Source organism: Oenanthe melanoleuca, chromosome 2 (assembly GCF_029582105.1).
Source record: "Oenanthe melanoleuca isolate GR-GAL-2019-014 chromosome 2, OMel1.0, whole genome shotgun sequence".
In the NCBI taxonomy this organism is placed as follows: domain Eukaryota; kingdom Metazoa; phylum Chordata; class Aves; order Passeriformes; family Muscicapidae; genus Oenanthe; species Oenanthe melanoleuca.
Window position 1 is genome coordinate 140,303,470 of NC_079335.1, and position 19,752 is coordinate 140,323,221.

Consider the following 19,752-nt stretch of genomic DNA (forward strand, 5'->3'; position numbering starts at 1 on the left):
CACATATTGCCCAAGTGCGAGTGGAGGCTTCAGGTTCCTAATTAAATCTTGGTTTCTATAAGCTACAAAAATAGTTAATTTTCCTTACAATTTTCTAGTATTTAATATGTCTGCAGATAAAGTTAGAAATGCTTGACAGTGGGTGAGTCATTTCCCAGGTAGCTCAGAACTAACCCTCACCTCAGGCTTGGACTGCTGGCTGAATCTCTGGTTGTTCCCGTTTTTCCTCTTTGATTGGGCCATTTGCTCTCCCTAGTTCTTAGAGGGGGTTTGCTCTGGTGACAGCATTTCTCTCTTCATCACAATTTCAGTGAAGACATGACATTCAGTTCCTAACAGCCTGGCTCCGATACCATTGTCATTTAATGTGAGGGTCTTTTATATAAGATGATAAAAGTGGGATCCTGGCAGTTCTATTCCAGTATGTCTATAGGTAGCTCTAAGAGAATTTGGTTTCCCTGGGGTCAGGTTTGCATATGCCAGACAGTTGTCTGTTCTTGCCAGCTGTGTTTGTTATAATAAAAGATATTTTGTCTACCTATAACCTTGCCTTAGTTACACTGTTCAGTCTGGACCAGCTCCTGAGCAGAGAAGAGCACTAGTCTAATTCTAGTCAAAATTAGAACTAGGCTTCGACTGGAAGCCTAATTCTTTGTCGAATTCATTTTGGAAACTAGGGATGCTTTCATCACTTTCAACATCTGAAGAAGAAAAGGATATTGAAGATAAATGGGAATAGGCGAAGAAAAAAAACCCAGACAAGTAATAATATCAGACAGAATGAAGTGCTATGCAAAAAACAGCTGTAAAGTAGGACAGCTTTTCCCAAGAAGCAGCTCAAAGACTGTGCTCCCTGCTCCTTCAACTCTGCTTTTAATTGTATTCTGTTCCTACAGCCTCAGTGAACACCTAAGTCTCTCTCCTTGAGCAGTGGCTGCAAGAGGAGAGAGAGAGCATGGGAACCTTTCCAGCCTGTCACAGCCATGGTGTGATTGCACCTGCAAATACCTTCATAAATATCTTCATGAATATCAAAAGAAGAAGGGTGGAACTGTGGCCATACTGAAGCTGCAGGACCTTCTGCATCCATTCAGGAACACAAGAGATACATCAGTCAAAGATTACTTTTCTAACTCTAAAATTTCATAAATACTTTATCTGCTTTTAACCAAGAAAATGGGCCAGAAGCTGGGAAATTAATATAATCGGAATTGTTGCTGCCATTGACAACATGTATGATGTATCAATAATTGTAAATAAGCAGAAAATGATGATCCTTATTTTTGAAACTTCTTTAGACTACTGATACATACTTGGATTGAAATAAAAGTTTGATTTGCTAAACCACAATCTATAATTTATAGTGTGTCCTAGATTAATGGTCTTCTGTGTGTATTTAGACAATTGATCTACTTGCAGACTCAGAAAAAACGATTGCCTGTGCATGTAGAGAGAACAGGGAATAATGGGGAGATTGTGCCTTCTCAGCAGAGCACTTGGGCAAAAACCAGAAAAAGCAGAAATCACTCAATGACAAAAACCTGTTCCAGGGAAGAGGAATGCAAATTATGACTGAAGCTTCAAGTGCAGTCTTTCAAACCAGAAATTCTGATGTTTACATTGTTGAGTTTGAGGAGTACCCATTAGATCCGAGCTCCCCGGCTCCCTCGTGTTGCCCTGGCAGGGGCAGTGACAGCGGTGGCTTTCCAAAAGGATGAGAGGACATCCCTAAGGTGCGCCACGGGAAGTTCAGGTTGGACATTAGGAGGAAATTCCTTACTGAAAAGATCGATTAGACATCGGAACGGGCAGCCCAGGGAGGCGGGGCAGTCATCGCTTCTGGGAGTGTTTAAGGAAGGACGACGTGGTACTTATTGCCGCGGTGGTGTTGGGCCGTGGGCTGGGCTCGATGGTCTCGGGGTCCTTTCCTGCCTGAACAATTCATTAATTCCGTGATCCTGTCACCCGTCCCTGCTGCTCAACCCAGCGCCGCCCTCTCCGCCCCGAGCCCCGCCCCCTCCCCTAAAGCCCCGCCCCGCTCCGCCCCAAGCCCCGCCCCGCCCCTTTCGCGCCCCTGCCCGCCCTGGCCCCGCCCCTCCCGGCCTGGCCCCGCCCCAGCCGGCCTGGCCCGCCTCTCCTCCCGTTAGCCCCGCCCCTGGGCGTGACTCCGCCCGCCCATCACTTAATCTAAGCCACGCCCCCAGCCTGACCCCGCCCTCCCCTGCCCGCCCCTGCCGGGGTCGCTGCGCGGTGACGCAGCAGGAGGAGCTGAGGCGGCGCTTCCCGCCCTTCCTCCTCCTCCTCCTCCTCCGCGCCCGCCGGACGGGGACAGAGCGGCGGAGCCGGGGCCCCTCAGCCGCTGCCGGGGCCCGGGGGAGCAGCCGGGCTGCCTCCGGCCATGGTGGCCCGCTCGTCGCCGGCGGGGCAGGAGCTGGCGCGGCGGCGGCGGCCGCCATTGCTCGCGGGGGCCGCGGTACTATGAAGGATGGAAGCGGACGAGGTGACGATCCGGGAGCAGAACTTCCACAGCCAAGTGCGGGAGTACACGGTAGGTGCCGCCGTGCCCCGCGGACCCTCGCTGACCTGCCAGTGCTCTGTGCCCCAGCCCTGTCCCCGGGCACCCGCGCGTTGTCCCGCTCTCTCCCGCTGTCCTTGCCTGCCCCTCGCCCCGGTGTCCGGAGGGACTCGGGGCCCGTCTCTGTGGGCAGAGAGGTGAGCGCACCTTCTCTGAGGTGCCACGAGAGCTGGAGGATCCCAGCGCTGGCCCCCTGCAGGGCTTTCCTCTGCTTGTGCCCTCGGCGAAAGATGGAGATGCTGTGTATGCACGCAGGGCATGGGTGTGCTCTACAGGAGCGCTCTCGGGACAGGTACCGGGACAGGAACCTCATGAGCAGTGCTGAGCTCCGAGTAGAGGTGACTGCGAGCGGACAGCATGGGTGTGCACGAGCATCTAAAGGGAGGGTGCCCGGGGGATGGAGCAGGCTCTTCTCGGTGGTGCCAGCCACCAGGGGATGAGGCAATGGGCAGAAACTGATGCGCAGGAAGCTCCGCCTGAACATGGGAAGAACTTCTTGACTGTGCAGGTGGCCGTGCACTGGCACAGATTCCAGAGAAGCTGTGGAGTCTCCCTTCCTAGAGGTATTGCAGAAGGTCTGGATGCAGTCCTGTGCCCGTGTGCTTTGGGATGACCCTGTTTGGTCAGGGAGGTTGGACGGGATGACCCACTGTGGTCCCTTCCAGCTGTGACCCATTCTGGGGTTCTGTGAACACCTCAGCTCTCAGGTTCCCCTCATAGTGTCACACTGGGATTCTCCTGCCTTGCTGGGCTGTTTGCAGTGCTGTGTGTAACTTTCGTGCTTTCCCAGGGAGCACACGGCAGTGCCTGTGCTGTCCCTCTCCCTTAACTATCCTAGGCAGGTGCAGCACTACATGCTTTGTGCAGACACAGCACTTGAGGTTTCCTCTCTGACAGCCTCATAATTGTTCCCAGTACTGTTAAAAGCTGATGGAGGTGTTTTGATGGGGCTCATGTCTCTCCTATTTCAATTCCAGGAAGGAAGTAAAGGCTGCACAAGGAAAACATGCAGTGCTGTGTCCTGTGAACGTGCTGTCCTGGCTCAGCAAGGGAATAATGTTTTCTTTGCCATCTCTGTTGTCTGGGGGGAAAAAAACTGATTTCTGGAATTAAAATAAGATTTCATAATTTAGCTATAAGTGTTTTTCAGCCTTGTTGGGAGACTCTAAAATACAGTGCTGTATATATATGTATGTAGGGCTGTGGCTAGGTCACTTGATAGTAGACTTGCTTGGAATGTGTTAATTACTCTTCTATAGTATATTAATCCATTTGAATTCATCTTTCTTGTGAAAGATTTCTATTTCTGTTTTTTTTTTTTTTTTTTTTTTTTTTTTTTTTTTTTTTTTTTTTTTTTTTTTTTTCTGAAGAGCGAAAAACAAGCCTGTATGCGAAGAACAGCTACTTTATGGGATTTTTTGGAATGTGTGGGTGTGGATGCAGTGTATGTCCTGGAAGCCATAACTAGTGGAGGGGCACAAAAAATAAAATACTTTGTAAGGAAGGCTCTAAGTATTTTCTTAATCACCTTTGTGGTTGAAAGCATAGATGTATGTACAAATATTTCTTTTCCCTCATATCTGTTTTTTCCATCTGTATTCCATTGTGTGCTAATTATCTCCTACTTATTTTCACCAGGGTCTTGTTCTGATAAATCAGATGCTACATATTGTGGTTTCGTTCAGTAGGAAACATGGATTTTTGAGTCTGAAGGAATGGCTGTGTGCAACCTCTCTGGATATTGTTTCAAATGGTGAAGTCTATTAAATTCTTAAAGAACTAGTTCATCTATACTGCAGTTACTCTTTCAAAGTTAGAGGGACTTTTTCAGCCCCTCCAAAGCAATTGTTAAATCTTCCTATGGTGTAGTCATGTGAGAAATCACACAGGACATCACTAACTCATATTTTAGAGGTGCAGTGTTGTTTTGTTTCGACAGTGAACTCAGAATATTCTTGCTCTTGAAACTTTACTTTGATCTTAACATTGATCACAGGCCACCTTTGTTGTTGTTTAATCAGTGGGAATAATAATGTTGCCTTTTAAATCATACATTGGTACAGTTGTGGTCTTGTCTTTAATATATGTTGGAACACCACAAGGTTTTATGAGTGCATGAAGTGCAGCTGGGTGTGCAGCCTCCTGTGGCTCCCACACGGCTGCAGGAGAATATTGCAAGTATGAGTGCATTTGTGGTTAGTCTGAGCATGCTGGAGCACACAGAGTATGTTGCTTACATGAGCAATTATGTTAACATCCTCTCCTTACCATTCCTACCCTTGCTGCTCATGAAGTCATATGGTGAATAGAATTTCTTAAAATATGCAAATAGGCAGTTGTTGTGTGGGTAGTGGGTGTAGTCATCAGCTCCTCAGCTGGAGCAGGGAACATATTCCACTCTGACACATACATTAAATCTTGACTCCAGCTGCAGGTGGGCTGGGGGCAGCAGAGCACTTAAAAGAAGCATTTGGCATTGTAAGAGGTAGTGGCTTTAAATTAGGATAGGTTTAGATTAGGTATTTGGAAGGAATTCTCTACTGTGAGGCATAGGTTGCCTGGAGAAGCTGTGGATGCCCCATTCCCTGGCAGTGTTGCAGGCCAGTTTGGATGGGGCTTTGAGGTACCTGGTCTGCTGGAAGGTGTCCCTGCCCATGGCTGGGGGGTGGAAACAGATGATATTTAAGGTCCCTTCCAACCCAAACCATTCCATTCCACTTTGTTGTGCAATATTACAGTGGAGGAATCCTCTCTATGCCTGTTAGAAGCAAGAGAAATGTATGTTGTGTTAGAAGTATCTTTGAAGAGCTAGTTGTGTGACGAAGTCTCTACTGGAAGTTAAAATGATACATTCGTGAGAGTAGAGAAATCAAAGTAAGCTGATGTAGTTGAAAAGAAAAACCTTTTCACTTTTCTCTTACAAATTTTCTTTTAATACATACTGAATTTCTATATTGTGCTTTCTGATGGAATCCTAAGGGCATGAGTTTAGCTAGTGTAATGCTTTATTTCTGTTTCATGTATTCTCTGAACTGGCAAGCTACAAAGTTTTCCATAAAGTTGTGTAACATAAAAAAAAAGTTCAAGGCTTGTTATCCTTTTCCTGGTGGTGCCTGTCTCTTTCTGCTGGTGCCAACTTCTGCTAATTCCAACTTCAAAAACAAGTATTTCTGACACATGTTTATAGATTGAGCAAGGGTAGTGAAAGATTATTTTTTAAAAATACATCCTTCATCTGCTTTGAGGTGACTCAGTGGCTTAATGCTTAATTTAACTCAGGCCTGCTTGCTCTTGACCTCATTTGGAGTGTCTGTATGGCACCTGTTTTTCAAGAGGGTGCCTGTTTGCAACAAAATCATCTGCCTTGGACTTTGTTGCCTCATGAGGATAATCTGTGCTGCTAGAAGGTGGTGAACTCCCTAGTCAGGCACAGCTCTAGTTTTGGCATGGCTCTTCAAACATGAATCTGCTCTGTAGAGGATCTGTTGTTTTGTACAGTTGTTGAAAACATCAGGACTCACACTTTGTCTGAGTCTGAACTTTAAAATTCAGATGCAATGAAGTAAATGTGGAGACTGAACTGGTGACTCAGTGTAAGAGATGTGGCACAGCCAGGAGTTTCCTTGGAGTCAGTGAGATCCTTGACTTCAACGAAGCCAGAGTCATCCTCAGTTCTGGATAAATGGAGCATCTTTCTGAAAAGTGGCTTTAGTTGGTTGCAAAGTACAGAAAAGGGTTTGTGTTCTGTACTTGGTCAGTATTTGTATGAAAGAGTTGTAAAGGCAGGACAACATTCTGTTAGTTTACCTTTCTTTCTCCTTTAGATCCATTTATAATTTGCTGAGATCTTGCACATCCATGGAAAATATTTGAACTCCTAGGGAACTGCTTTTCCCTTGGGTCCTGTTATTATGCTTGTTTATAAAGTGTTCCATGTTCTGCTGGTATTGTTGTGAATTGTTTATTTCAAATGTAAATGGAGCAAGTGCAGTGGTTGAGCTTCTTTTTGGTCCCCTGGGTTTACTTTTTAGTATATTAACTTCCTTTTTTTTTTCCAATGTCAGTCTTCTATTCTACAGTATTAGCTTGTATTCTTAAAAATAAAAGCTTTTTTTTTTGTTCTTTTTCCACTTAATGTAGGATTTTGAGTATGTAAAAATATACATGTACACCTGGTTATAATGGTTCCTTGGCAAAATAAATACTCTGTACTGCCATTTGTAGTGTGGGAAAAACTGTGGAAGAACACAGCAGAGCTACTAAGTTCTATTATTAGCACCATGGAACTATTAATTAGAAAGTTTAAGAATAAAGATAGAATAAACTTATTTCCATAATAAACTATTAAGTATGTAATTAAAAAAAATCAGTTCTGGTAGAATAATTTCAAATACAAAAGTGCTGTTATAACTTTAAGTGTTTTGTGTGAGTTCAGGCAGAAACTGGTGTAATATGGAGTTTTATGTTCAATTTGATATGCTTTCATTTGAAGGACTAAATGTTTTCAGGGGTGAAGGCTTCAGATTCTGAGAAACATAGTTTTTTTATTCTGTTAATTCAGTGTGGCTACTGCTGGCATTTGTCCTCTGTGAGGCTGTAAAATGAGGGAACTGGTTGGAGCACTTGACTTCTGTTGGTAGTGGGCTCTTTTTCCTTACCAGTTGTGCATCCTTAAAAAACTGAGATTTTCACAGACCCTTTTTTCTGCCAGCAGTGATGATATTCTGATAGTGGGCCAGAAGAAAGTGCTGATTAGAAGCATGAGTGATTTGTAAGGACAAACTTTTTACAAATACTGAAATGTTTTTGTTTGAATGCTTATACAAGTTTATCTTTTATTTAAAAAAAATTATGCCTTTCATTTTTTTTTCCTTTACACTGAAAACTTGAACTACTTTATATCTTAAATGGCTTCTTGAATTTGAGAAAATAACTTTGCTTAGATTTCTCAGTATTGCTTCCTTTTCTTTTTTTCCCCTTAAATATTTTGGGAAAGATTTGTGACTGAATAAAGGAGTATTTGTAGCACTGATGAGAGATATAAAGCTGAAAGATTGGTGTACATTTAACATAATTAAATATATAAAATTCTGTCACCTAAGTATACCTTTACTTGTAAACATGGGTGCTGTAGTGAACTTTGAGAAGTGATGAATCATATTCTGGCTGTTGGTCCTGGGGATCAGCACTGTGGATCCATCTGGAATCAATAGACATCTCAAAATACTTGGCATAGACAAGTGGAGAGAGATACTTATTCCCAAAACAGAAACAGCTTTTGGCGAGTTCCACTATTGCTGTTTATGTAAAATAAGGCTGAAGTGTAAAGACTTGCAATTAGTTGCAGTTCAAAATAATTCCTTTTGGGTTGCTGGTGTGTTTCTTTGGAGGAGCATCTGGCCAGAAGGGCAGCACACTTCTTGGAAAGAAAATTTTGTATTAAGGTGTAATTAGACTTGAGAAAATCTAATGAAAAGTGGAAGAACTGACAGCAAACAAAACCAACTTTTCATAATGTGACTGAAACCAAGTATATCCATGTTGGGTTTTGTCTGAGTGGCTGGGCACGGAGTAGAGGGACTGGGTAAGATGGCAGAATGTAACTGGGAGATGGGAGGGTGGTAATAACACCTCAGTCTTTGCTGTGAGGAGGTTGCTGAGTGTTCCTGAGTTTATTAGCACAAGACCCTCTGGAAATAGGTGTTTTCACAGAGGTTAAAGAGGGTTGAGAGATGGGTGAACAGGTGAGCACAGGGGATGGTGGTAAAGTCAGAGCAGAGAGAGAATCTGAAGCATGTTACCAATGACATTATGATAAGAAATTCACAGCTCAGTTCTGTAGACATAGATGGAATTTTGGATTAAGGAAGACTGAAGAAAAATTCCATTCAGTGTAAGTTTACTGGCTGTATTTGAAGATTGTGTTTTTTCTTTTCTTTCTTCTAAACTGAAGTGCTTTCTCCTTTCCTGTCTTTCAGCCTTTCCTATTTAATTTGGCATTTATCCTCATTTAGGAGAGCAATGATAACTTTTGTTGAGAGTCTTCTGCATCACTCTCTACTCCCATGCTCCCCCCCTTCCCTTGAAAACCACTGACTCTTTCATGTACCAATGTGCTATCAGATAACTTGGGGCATTGCCTTCTTAGGAACAATCATGCTCAAGAGTTTATGCAACTTCTAACACAGGAAGAGGAGAGACTTTGAAAGTTGTGGCTGGAGTTTGTTTTTATGCATCTGATGACAAACAGCCGTGGTTGTTGTATCACTCAGGAGGCTGAGCATAGAGCCAGGCAGAGGTGACCTGGAACAAGCTGCTGCACTAACCCCTGATTAGGCATTCATGTGACAGGTGAGATTGCTTCATGCTTCCAGCATCTTTGACCTGTGCTCTTTGGGACCCAATTGACTCTCAGAAAGATGGTTTCAATACTCATGTTGCCCTTTATCAGCTGGATGTTAAATATTCATGTATGATAGTGTTGCTCCCCACACAGAGGTTTCTAGTCTTTTGATTACTTGGATATGTTAAAAGTTGTTTCTATCTACCACCAACATGATTTCAAGAGAGAGCCCTGTGCTTTGTACTGTTTTAATATTTGAACACCTGGATAATTTTTGAAAATTTTGATTAACTGGAAAATACAGAACTATGTAACACATAATCATGTGTGTTCCTACAGCACGTAGTATGTGTATTGATAGCATTAAGTCTGCATATGGCTGGGTTAACGTTCAGAGGACAGAAGCAGTCTATATGTGTGGTATTTTTTTCCCCTTTACTGTCTTGTGTGGTTTTCAGGATAGGCTGCACAATTGCCATCAAAACATGATTTTGCTGTTGTAAAACTTCAGTTTTACTGTTGATTTTAAGTGCCTGATTAGACCTTGATTATCTATTTTTTTCCATTATCTAACTAATTTCTATTTTAAGTGTATTTATGGGAAAAATTGATGCTGATGAGTTTTAGTTGAATTTGACAATAGGAACATGTCTAAAATATTTGCTGAGTTTCAGACTGTGGTAACTTATATCCAGTAGAGCGTTTGCATAATTGGTGAGAATAATGAAGACATACAGATATTACAGTTTAAGTACGTTTGTGTTTTGGGACTGGGGGTGCCACTTAAAAATGCTCCAGGATATATGTGAGAAGACAAGGAAGAGTTTTTTGTGTTAGATTGAGAAAGCTTATTAGCTCTAAGGTCTTATACATCTTGCCCTGAAAATTAATATTAGTCAAAGCAGCTGCCTTGAATAAATTGTTTACTAAGTCTATATTAATGAGACTTCTGAGGTTATTTTTTCAGAAATGAATTTTTAATGGTATGACTCTGGAGTTTTAATATAACCAGTTATTACAGCCTGACTTTCCAGTGTTGAATATTGCCTCATTCAGGGACAGAATGTTAGAATGATCTAGGCTGGTGCTGTTGTGTTAATTCTAGAGGGTGTTTTTAAATCTTGCACCTATGCTGGAAAACATTTTTAATGAAGGGCTGTAGAAGCTGGTTTTTATCTTCAGCAGAATTTCTAGCACACAGAATATATTTCTGAGTATTTCTTACTTTCTGTTGTATCCTGGATGTTTTCTAGATGAGCAAGTCTAGGCAGCTGCCTCTGAACCATTTATAATTTCTTCATGACTTAGGAACCAAAAAAAGTGGGTCAGCCACTTGCAAATGTTTTAAGCCAGGGAGGAGTCCTGAGAAGAGAGTGTGTATGGGGGAGAATCATAATTATGGAGGGTAGTGTCAATAAGCAAAATTAATCTATAGTTATAGACAGTCGTAGGATATATTTGATATTTTCTCATAAGATTAAATTTAGTGTGTCATGCCAAGTGTATGAGGCTGGCTGGTTTAGAGTGAACTTAATCTAACCACAGCAGAGTTAATGTCTCATTTGAGAAAAATGAGATTTCCAGAGCAGATGATACAATGAATGCCAAGGTCAAACTGAGACCACAGATAAAATTTTCAGTTTTCTTTAGTGTGCTTTGTTGGCTGTAGATCACGTGCTATTGATGCATCCAAAACAGGTGGAATGCCTTGTTTGCTATTTAGATATCAATGGGATAATTGAGTTATCAGAAATAGTCGAGGCAGAGCTGCTTGTCTCCACCTCTATTTTCTTGTGTTTATTCCTGCCATCTTTTCTGTGAGTAAATAAAAGCATTTGCCAAGTGGGACAGTAGGAGGAAGCTTTTTAGTTGCCTTGTGGTATTTTAATGCACATTAAAATACCTCAGCAGCATTAGAGCAGTAAGAGATGGGTGTATAATGCTGTGTTTGTTGTTCTCTATTATAGACATTAAAACCCAGAAGGGCAACATTATTATTCTGTAGATAGCAATCACAGGCAAAATACTGACTGTTTCATTTTCAACACTTAAACATGTAAATAGACATATTCTGCATGGTAATATTGCACAGAGTGATCTCTGCTTTCTCTTTTCTCTGTGCTGTTTTTTCTGTTTATGGCAAAGGACACAGTCTGTAAAGAGCAGCCAGAAGTGGAAGTGTTCTTTGTTACGTCTGTAGCTTTGTTTTGTGTATCATTTGCATAGAAATGCTTGTGGATGTAGTAGCAGTAACTTTATTTTAATACTGACGCAGCCACTTCATTTTAAAGTTATTTCCTTTCTTCCCTTACTGTTTGGAGCTACATTTTAGAGCTTCTTGATCTTTCATTTCATACATGGCATAGTAAAACACAGTTTGTTGCTTGTCTTTTGCTTCTCCAGGTGTTCCCTGTTCTACATCTAGTATGCAATCAAATTGGAGAAACAATCACTTATTTACTTTGCTACTTTTCAAGTGGAAATTAATCTGTGTTTCATGCTTGGAAGCTTGTTAGGTTAAAGAACATTACTAAGTTGTGGGACTTCTTTCTGTGAAGGAGTTCTGTGGTGGTTCCTTGCTGCTAAAAGTTGTTGTTCTGTGAGATGTCTGGCTCTTTCACAGTGGGAAGACACTGTGAAATCCCTCACATAGTCCTACAGGGACCCGTGCTTATACTTAATAAATACATTTATAAATAACCTAGAGAAGGGTATAAATTATGATGTGACTAAGTTTGTAATGGTGCTTATTTAGTCAGGAAAGTAGAAATAAGGCTGAGTGTACTCCAGGCTCCTGCTCAGGGGAGGCTCAGCTATGGTGTCAGACTGCTTAGGGTTTAAAAACCTCCAGGAATGGAGATTGTGCAGCCTTGCTGGGCAGCTGGTTCCATTGCTTGGCTCTCCTCATGGAGGGGTTTTCTTCTTACCTCCAGTCTCATCTTCCCACTGACACCAGTTAAGAGCCGAGTTCTGTTTTTATGATGATCTCCTCATAGGTGCTGGCAAGCTGTCAGGTCCTGCTGAAGCCTTGTTGTCCTCAGCCTGTCTGCACCAGCCAGTGACAGCCTCATGACCATTGGTGATCATCCTTTCTGCAGTTACCAACATCTCTCCTGTACTGAGGGCTCAAAACTAGACACAATAACTACATGTGACAGAGAGAATTGCTTGGTAATACAGCCAGGGATGCTCTTTAAGTTGTGTGCTAGCAGGGCACACTGACTGAGAGGCAATGAACAATTACTGGACAAGGCATGTGTATGCTATTTTCTAGTGTAAAATACTGCTCCCTCACAGCAGTTGGGAATAATTCCATGCTATGTAAATGGGATCCTATTCATAAAAATACAGCTTTTGATGTGCACATACAAATTGCAGTTGTAAAAGATGGTTGAATCTTGTTTATAAGAGGGGAAAAAAAGAGAATCTTATACATTTTGAGCATAGTCTTTCTTAGCATGAAAGTGTAGCTCTTATACTTGCAACAGAAGATGATGCTTTCCCAATCTGAGGCGTGAATTTCAGTGCCAGAGTTTTAAAGCTCATCCACACAGACAAATTAGCGTCAGCTGATCTGTAGTAATTGTCAGTGGGATAACTAGAACATAATTTGACCTAGTTCAGACTGTTACTGCTCGTGTTTAATGCTGGGCCTTCAGTGCTGGCCCCTTAGAGGCACACAGTATGCAGGTAATCTCCATTCTCACAGGAGCTGGGAGCTGTGTGGTACTGATCCAAAAGTATGATGTGGATCATACTTGGATGATTTGGGATGAGAGATCCTAAGATATGACACTGGAAGAGTTGGTTACAACATACATAAGAATGTAGAGCAGTGTTTCCAGAAGCAGCTCTCCTGGCGTGTCTGGTGTGTAATCTAAGCAGGAGCAGAAGACACTTCCTTTCCCAAATAAAGATTAAGGGCTTCAGGGGAAGACAGATTTCTTTTTGCTTCTACCAGAGGTTGTATTTAGTCTGTGGGAAGAGATGTAAATGAGTTATATGCTTGAGGTTTGAAGATGTTTTATCGTGCCATCTGTTAAAAAGGAGCCCTGGGATGTGGCACAGAATCCATGTGTCTTGTTTTCAATTACTGAGTGGTGTGAAGGGGATGTGCACACAAAGACATTAAAAATTATTAAGAATTGCTTTGGTTGACTGTTTGGCTATTACCATAGACAAGTCTCAGGCTCCTTGTAATTTCCTTTATATTTTGATCCACATAGTCAAACACAGACTGAGTGCATTTCCCCTGTAAGGTCAGAATGTACACTAGTTATGTTTAAAGTAGCTTCCCAGTCTAATTATGGCAACAGATCCACAACTTTGTCCCTCAAATTTGGAATGAATTTAAGGAAATAAATTTAAGATTGAAAGGGGGATGTCAGAAATCCTTATTCATCACAGTTGGGTACATTTTCTAAACAGTGTCTTGACTGTCTCCCCAAGTAAAACCTAGAAAAGCTTCATTTGAGCTCCAGGGAAAAACTTGCTGAGAGCTTGGGGATCTGAGGAATACAGCTTGTCATAGATTTGCTGTATTTGCAGCATCCTTCTGTCAGCTGTTATGGTAGACATAGGTAGGTGATGGCATAAATCACTGCTTTTTGGTTGGAAACAACTTGCAACATAATTTGGATATAACATTGTATTCCAATGTTGACTTCAATACTGACACACAGAGTAGTTTCTGAAGGAAAGATGAAATTTATAGAATATAGGCCCTTTTAAATTTTTGTTTTTACTGAAGGTATTGTAGTTTTATGTATGGTGTTCTTTTATGAGTATTGCCCTATTTCAGTACGACTGCCTGTGCTTGATTAGAAATGGCATTGACAGATGATTGTATGTAGTGTGACATTAAGGTGTGGTTTAAAAAAATAAAAAAAAGAAAAGAATTGGTGACAAACTTGAAGCCTTAAACCAAGTTTCTACTGAAACTTGAGAGCTACTCTGCTGTAAGCAATTGGGGAGGGCAGTGCTGATGGATCAAGTGACAGGAGGTTAATGCTGAGTTACCAGTGTGATTCTCAGGTGGGTGTGGAGAAGCATTTTCAGTGTAGCAAGAAGGGTTTAGTGCTTTTACATATAGCTGTAAAATCTTACCTGGAGTGCTGCATGCAGCCCAGCCACTCATAATTGAGAAACATGAACTGAAACTACAGCAAATGCAAACAAGGCTGGATGTTTGTTTATTCTAATACAAAAATATCCTGAAACAAACAGCAGCATGAGGTATAGGAACCAGGATTGCAGTGTTGACAGTACAGTGGAGCCTATTCTTCAGCTATCATAAGCAACACGTTCCTTTTCCCCAGCTTAACTGAGTTCCACTCTAAAAATAGTTGGGATGCTGACTTGAGCTGTTTCCTTTAGAAAGCTATTCAGAATGCATGGTTAGAAACAGTTCAGGATCAGGGGTTTCACTGAGTGTAAATTGAGACTGCAGTAACATTTCTGAATTTGCTGTTTAACTTGTTTTGGTCAGTATGAAGGTCTTTTAATCTGAGTTCTTCTTTAAGATCATAAAGCTCTTACTAGAATTTATTTATTTTCTTGCCAATAATTTCAAAATGTTGTGAATTTTCAGTAATAAATATATTTATAAATAAAGTTCTCAAATTTGACAGAAGTAGAGGGAGAATTACACCAGAATGTAGTTATGCCTTATTGCTGGGTTGCAGAAATCCAGCATTTGACAGTTTGTGTTACTGGACAGCTTTCATCTGCTCTGCCCTCAAAATACCTCAGTTATCTCAGTGGTACCTTGTAAGCACGCACCCACATTTTCATTGTAACCTTGCTATCACAGATAGAATGAAGGTCATCTGTTCTATTTGAAGGTGTAAACAAGATTGCAGTAATTTTTATTCTTGTTTTAAATAAAATTAAACCAAAAATGAGCTTAACTATATTTTTCTTTTACGTGGGTTACATTGTGTTATTTGCATCAGACAGATTTTTAAAGAATTCAATTACCCTGTATATGTGATACCTGATTTTTAAAAGTGGGTATCTAAAATTAGATGTCTCTAGCTGTAGCCTTGGTCTAGTTTTCAGAGGAACTGGAAGCTTAGAGAAGGATTCTCTTTCAGCACTGACATTGCTTTTTCCAATACCGATAGGACTCTGAGCTGTGTCAGAGTACTCTGAAAAACCAAGGCTGTTCTCAGGTTTTGTTCTTCCTGTTTCAAAAATACACCAACTTGTTTTTGTTAAATTGTAATAACATTCTTTAGAATTACTTATTTAAAGGCCTGAATTCTTCAACAAAACATTTTCTTCTTTGAGGCATCCTTAAGAAAGTTGGAGTGGTGAGCTCTATTTAGGTTTAAGATTGGAATTCAGAGATCTAGTTATGAAATATCATTTTTAGTGCCTGTACTTTGGGTGTTGCTGCTGTGTGTTTCCTGAACAGAGAATGAGCTGGGTTGCCACTTTGAGACTTATAGCACTGTTGTACTTCTGGGAGGCACCTGGAAATCACCCAAATGCCACACTCAGACACTTGGTTATACTTGTTTTTCTTAAATCTAAAATCTCTGGCTACACCAGAAAAATAACCCTTTTAGTTTATATTTATCAGTATTTATTAGAAAGTCTATATTTCATGAATAATACATTATTCTCCACTGTGATTTGCTGATTTGGATGCAGTATTGTTATTTAGATGCAGATTTATCAGGGCTATCATCCCTACCTTCACTTTCACTTTTCCCTTTCTCTTAGGGTAGCCTTTCTGCTCTTAAGTGAGCCTTAAAGGCAACAAATCTTCAAATGATAGCTTGAAGAAATACATTAACTATTGTCAAGTGAAGTAAGTTTCCAAAACAGAATGGCATGCTGGCTTCTTGTGCCATTTGACTGACTCATGTTTTTAATAGGCATAGGCACCCAGGATTAAGGAAGCAGTGTTGGGCCACTGATGCCTCGTTCAGCAGCAAATAAAATGTGGATTTTTTTTTTTTTTCTTTTTCCCCTGCAAAGGCTTGGAGGGTTAAAACTTCCTTGCTGTTCAATTCCTTTCCTGTAAGATTTCCAGCATTTTTGTAAGTGTTTTGGTCTTATCTTGCTGTATTGTAATTGTAGTGCTAAATTTTATAAACAACTTGATCCAAGGCACTGTGGGCTGAAGGTGCATCTGACCTAAATAAACCACCAACCTTATGAGAAGGGAAGTTGTGCCCTTGGCTTCTGACTGTGAAGGAAGCATTGTGTTTGATGAGCTCATTCTTGGACATCCACTTTAGGCACGAGTCTTTCTTGTGTGTTGTCACCTGGAATTTGTTTGATTCAAGGCAGGATGCAAATAGTAAACATGTTTGTCTTTTTCCACATGTGTTGACAGCATAGTCCAAAATAGATCCTCAAGAGGCCATTATATAAAATGCAGTTACCCTTAGGGTATGTGTGAAGGGGATACAAAGCCTGATAACTTCTACAAATCAAGTGGATTCAAACTTCAAAAAACAGCCCACCCCACTCACCCCTCCCTCAAACAAAAAATCACACTGGGAATAAGGCTTCTCTCTTAATTTTAGGTAAAACTCGCTGACCATATAATTGATGTAATACCTATTACTCTAATCAAGCTGTTTTAATGGGTTTAACTTTCTCTTAATAAGATATAAAACATAACAGTCTTGAAATTTACATAAAATAATCTCCTGTTGATCTGAATTCAGTTTTAAATTGCTGAGACTAGATTTACTGCTTATTATAATCCAGGCATTTCTTCATGACCTAATAAATGCAATTTTTCTTTTCCAGATCTGTTTTCTCCTGTTTGCTATTCTCTACATAGTTTCCTACTTTATAATCACAAGATACAAAAGGAAAGCAGGTAAGCATAGAATTTTTAATATGTAAAAAAAAAGGTTATTTTTCAAATAAATAGATGGTTCTTTTCCTGTCCATCTTGACAAGGAAAGTAGAAGAAATAAAACTGTTTGTTAGGCTGCTAGTCTATGGCAGCCTGGATTAACCTGGTTGTGTAAATGTAAACTGTTTTGAGATGGAAGAAAGGGGTTAATGTTGTAGTAGATGCTTCTGCCTCCCTTGCCTTGAGATCCTGTTCTTCTCCTTTCACATCAGCTTTTCCAGAATATAAATCCTCAGCAGTGTTCTCGCAGAAAAATCAGGTTCTGAGCTTTTGCTAGTCTAGTCACTAGAAGGCAAATAGCATTATTCCTTCAAAAAGTCCTGATCAGGTACAGTTATTATTTCTATTGTCTTAACCTGTTTCTTATGACTTCACCACTGAAGTTTAGACAATACCTTAAAATAGTACTTTGGTTTTTTTCCATTTGGAAGCATTTTCTAGTTTGCATTCCAAAACTAGTCTCTAGGAAGCCCTATCATTTTCTTCCATATTTTTTCTGAAGACAAATAGCATAAAAATCAGTATATAAAATCAGAATACTTGACTCTTGGCAGCTTGTCTGGGACCTTGGTGCCTGATAATGTTAGACTGTAGAAACATTCTTGTTTATGGTGATCTTGGTGCTTTGAACTTTCCTGGAAACTTTACTGAGTGACATGTGTTATGATATAGCTGATTTCATGGATAGATTCATGTTTTAAAAAGAAAACTTTTAATGGAATTTAATTGCTTGAAAGAAATTTACATCTCTGTAAACATATGAAGTAAGACAGATACTGTCTTCTGATCCTGATATGTATTTTGGACATTACAAAGCTGCTACCGTTTGGAGGTGGAGAAGAACAGGAAAGGGAAACTGATTTGGTAAACTTTGTTGGATGCAAAGACATTTTCATAATCTTTTGTTGGCAGTTATCTCAGCTAGGAAGAGGAGCTGCTCTGCAGCTGTCCTGACTTTATGAAAGCTTTTTGAGCATGTACTTAGGCACACTTTGTAGCCTGCATGATCTTCCTGATGAGAAATGTTTGAAGAGTTAACACATCTGGAGCTCTTTCAGGACAAATTGTTCACTGCTTTTCCAAGAAGCTTTTTAGCCAAAATGATTCATAAGAGACCTTGACTTAGTCTTTCAAAACACCATGAGGTATCCGTCAAAAAAACAACAGCCCCAGGTCCTTCACAGAAGAGTTTCTAAATAGCATTATTTTTATTTGCTGTGTGTTTATTTCAACTGTGTGCATGACTCATAAGAACTTAAATAAAATTTATTTTAAAATTTAAGAGTAAATGAAGTCAGGTGTTCTATCTCCCATGGAAAATAGGAAAAACTTTAGAATGCTGAGTGTAAAATTATTTTAAATTCAGAAATTTTTATTTCAAAATGCCTACATTATTTTAAGTTTAGAAATGCTTACATTTGTGTACTGATGTGTATAGGGAAGGGTGTAAAGAATAAATGATGGATGTGTTAGTGATTATCTAAGTTAAATGTTGATATTTTTTCAAAAAGATTGTTTTAGTAAAGTATTAAGTGAAGGAGTAAGTGAATAAAAATGGTCTTAAATGTGAAGTGTCCGAAGGAAGTCATGGTATCTTAAATCCAAACAAAATAACAAGAATATAACCACCTCTCCTTCCTCCCCTCCCCCAAATCCCCAGGAGCTTGGAAGAGGGGTAAGTAAAGCAAAGCAACTGAGTAGTCATCACAATTGTTCTGGGTATGCTTTCTTGTTTTAAAAAGACATTTATACTGCAAATGATATCTAGCAGTAGTTTGTATGGACTCTTAGACTTTCCTGTAGCTTGCCTGCTCTCTGTTCCAGAGATGCCCAAAAAGGGATTTTCTTGTTGTAGCAGTCTGAAAGTGTGTTTGCCATAGAGCCCTCTGGGAGAGTTCTCCAAGAAGTTTTGATCATATTGAAGTAAAGTGAAATAAGTTTGTTGTTACATTGATTGAAAAGAATTTGACTAGCAAAACAGAGTGAGAGTATTCATTTTGGGAAGGAACCTTCTTAATATATTGATGCTCAAATTGTATCAGTACATCTGAATTTTAATTGTAAATTAAAATTATTCCTGTTTATATACATTTTAGCCTGAGGAAAGACAAGTGAGTATTGAATATAACCTGATGTAATTTAACTTTCAGATGAGCAAGAGGATGAAGATGCCATCGTTAACAGAATATCGTATGTATAACTCTTCTTGGCAGAACTTCTTTTCCTGAATGAATTGTTATGTGATAGGAATCCTCTGTGCTTCCAAATAAATAAGAATCTATTTGAAATATTTAAATGCATTTTAAATAGATTGCTAGAGGGTCAGTTAAAAAGATTTGGTCTAATGGCACTTTGAGTTATGGAAGTTTGCTCTAGGCCTTTTTTCATCCATAGTTCTGGCAGGTATGAAGTTGGCCAGGATATTGTATGAGGAACTGATGCAAGAGGTGAAATTGAGTGTAAGATCTGCATTTAGGTCTCTGAAATGTAGGTGTTTAGATGGGAGGTGTTGTAAGTTGCCACAGCAGTCAAATGGAGGCAGTGGATCCTGTGAAGGAAGTTCTCTCTCTCTGAAGAAGATATCTTTGATCATTGTAAAAAAGCTGCAGAAAGGTAACAGGTGTAAGACAAGCACTTGCCAGACCTGGTCTGCCAGCAGCTCTGTCCTTATCCTCTTCCTATGTAAAGTTAGATATGAATATGTCCTATTTGAATATACGTCAGGATGTAGAGAACCTCCATCGATGTTGCTGCCCTCTCAATTACACAATTGGCTGAACCAATTGGCTCCTTCTGTGTTAGAGTTCTTGGCTCTTCTGTGGTGGTGCTGTCATCCCCTTGGAAGGAGAGCTTGGAGAAAAGTGTTATTGTAAATAGAAAATGTTCTTTTTTCTTTCAGCCTAAGCTTCTTTAGATGTGCATGTTATTATCCTAAAAGTAAAAACCCTCAAA

General features: G+C 40.2%; 1 protein-coding gene across 2 annotated transcripts in view; it reads left to right on the forward strand.

Annotated features, from left to right (window-relative positions):
* The first annotated feature begins 2,252 nt into the window (after positions 1 to 2,252).
* Positions 2,253 to 19,752, forward strand: part of LMBR1 (limb development membrane protein 1) — a 65,767-nt gene continuing 48,267 nt past the window's right edge. The window contains exons 1-3 of one of the 2 annotated variants that reach the window (XM_056484260.1): positions 2,253 to 2,548; positions 16,689 to 16,761; positions 18,951 to 18,990. In XM_056484260.1, coding sequence (XP_056340235.1) covers positions 2,486 to 2,548; positions 16,689 to 16,761; positions 18,951 to 18,990 — 176 coding nt within the window. In that variant the 5' untranslated portion in view covers positions 2,253 to 2,485. Of the gene's footprint in view, positions 2,549 to 16,688; positions 16,762 to 18,950; positions 18,991 to 19,752 lie in introns of those variants that run through there. The other variant, XM_056484261.1, reaches the window with a different exon arrangement.